Raw genomic sequence first — 1,727 nt, forward strand, 5'->3', positions numbered from 1 at the left:
AGAGAGGCTTTATGTGGACAAAGCGCCAGCTGTGTTCTACCTCTGCAAGTGGTTATTGAGGACCCGCTACAGTTGCACCGAATAGAGGTTGAAATACGAGATATGAATGACAATTCTCCGAGTTTCCTTTCAAATGAGTTGTCTTTAAAAATAGCAGAACTAGCATTAGTTGGCACGCGCTTTCTTTTGGAGAGCGCAACAGACCCCGACGTTGGAAGCAATTCACTCAAATCATATACTCTGAGTAAAAATGAGTGTTGTTCCCTTAAAATAAAAGAAATAGAGGGTGGTAAGACCGTCCCAGAACTTGTTTTGGAAAAGCCTCTCGATCGAGAGAAAAAAGCTGTTCACAAAATATTACTGACAGCATTAGATGGCGGGAGTCCAGTAAGATCCGGAACCTCACAAATTACAATAAATGTGCTTGATACAAATGATAACTTTCCTGTTTTTGAGAAAAATATTTACAAAGTAACCCTATGTGAAAAAAGTTTGAAGGGGGCTATTGTTATCAAGCCCAAAGCCACGGATGCAGATGAAGGTTTAAATGGTGAGATTGAATTCTCATTTGGCTCTCGGACACCAGATTATGTATTGTCAATCTTCGATATCAACCCCTTAACAGGTGAGATAACCCTGAAGGGTGACTTAGACTATGAAACTACTAAGTCTTATGACATTGACGTAATTGCAAAAGATAAAGGCAGCCCTGAAATGGAGGGCCACTGTCGCGTGCAAGTTGATATAACTGATTTCAATGATAATGCTCCAGAAATTGTTTTCACTTCTCAGCCAAAGCCAGTGCGCGAAGATGCGCCAAGTGGCACCGTAGTTGCACTGATCAGTGCGCGAGACCTTGACTCTGGTGATAACGGTAAAGTGACGTTAGAGCTCACCAAAGGTTCTCCTTTTAATCTGAAACCGTCCTTTTCTAATAATTATGCACTGGTTACCAGTGCTGTTTTAGATCGAGAGAATTTCTCAGAATATAATGTTGAGATAACAGCCACTGATTCAGGTTCTCCTCCTCTGTCCAGTAAGAAAAGTATACCTGTCAGCATCACTGATGTGAATGATAACCCTCCTATATTCACTCAGCCCTCCTATAATGTGTATTTAAAAGAGAATGGGGTCCCAGGCTCTATACTGTACTCAGTATCAGCGTCTGACCTGGATTTTGGTGAAAACGCTAAAATCTCTTACTCTATACTGGACTCTAAAGTGCAGGACGTTTCCGTCTCCTCTTATGTTTACATTAACTCAGATAACGGCAGCATCTACAGCATGCACTCGTTTGACTATGAGAAACTGAAGGTATTTCAGATCCAGGTTCAGGCAAAGGATCAGGGCTCTCCGTCTCTCAGCAGCAACGCCACTGTCCATGTTTTTGTCCTGGACCAAAACGACAACGCCCCCGCTGTTATTTACCCCTCCTCCGCCATGGGCTCCCTCTCTCATCAGAGGATGCCCCGCTCCGCTAAAGCGGGTCACCTGGTTACCAAGGTGACGGCCGTGGACGCTGACTCGGGCCATAACGCCTGGATCTCCTACAAAGTGGCGGAGGCTACAGACGCCTCTCTGTTCACTGTCAATCTGTACACAGGGGAGGTGAGGACTAAACGCGCTGTGTCCGAGCAGGACGACTCCTCTCAGAGACTTCTTATAGAGATCAGGGACGACGGGGAACCGGTCCAGTCCTCCACTGTCACGGTGTCCATCCTGCTGGA

General features: G+C 45.3%; 1 protein-coding gene across 1 annotated transcript; it reads left to right on the top strand.

Moving 5' to 3' along the window:
- Nucleotides 1–3: 3 nt before the first annotated feature.
- Nucleotides 4–1,721, top strand: LOC121940266 (protocadherin gamma-C5-like; the record flags this gene model as incomplete). Its single annotated transcript, XM_042483077.1, has 1 exon — nt 4–1,721. A coding segment is annotated over one exon (1,718 nt), but the record flags the coding sequence as incomplete, so codon positions are not given.
- Nucleotides 1,722–1,727: the final 6 nt, after the last annotated feature.

Source organism: Plectropomus leopardus, unplaced genomic scaffold (assembly GCF_008729295.1).
Source record: "Plectropomus leopardus isolate mb unplaced genomic scaffold, YSFRI_Pleo_2.0 unplaced_scaffold8177, whole genome shotgun sequence".
In the NCBI taxonomy this organism is placed as follows: domain Eukaryota; kingdom Metazoa; phylum Chordata; class Actinopteri; order Perciformes; family Serranidae; genus Plectropomus; species Plectropomus leopardus.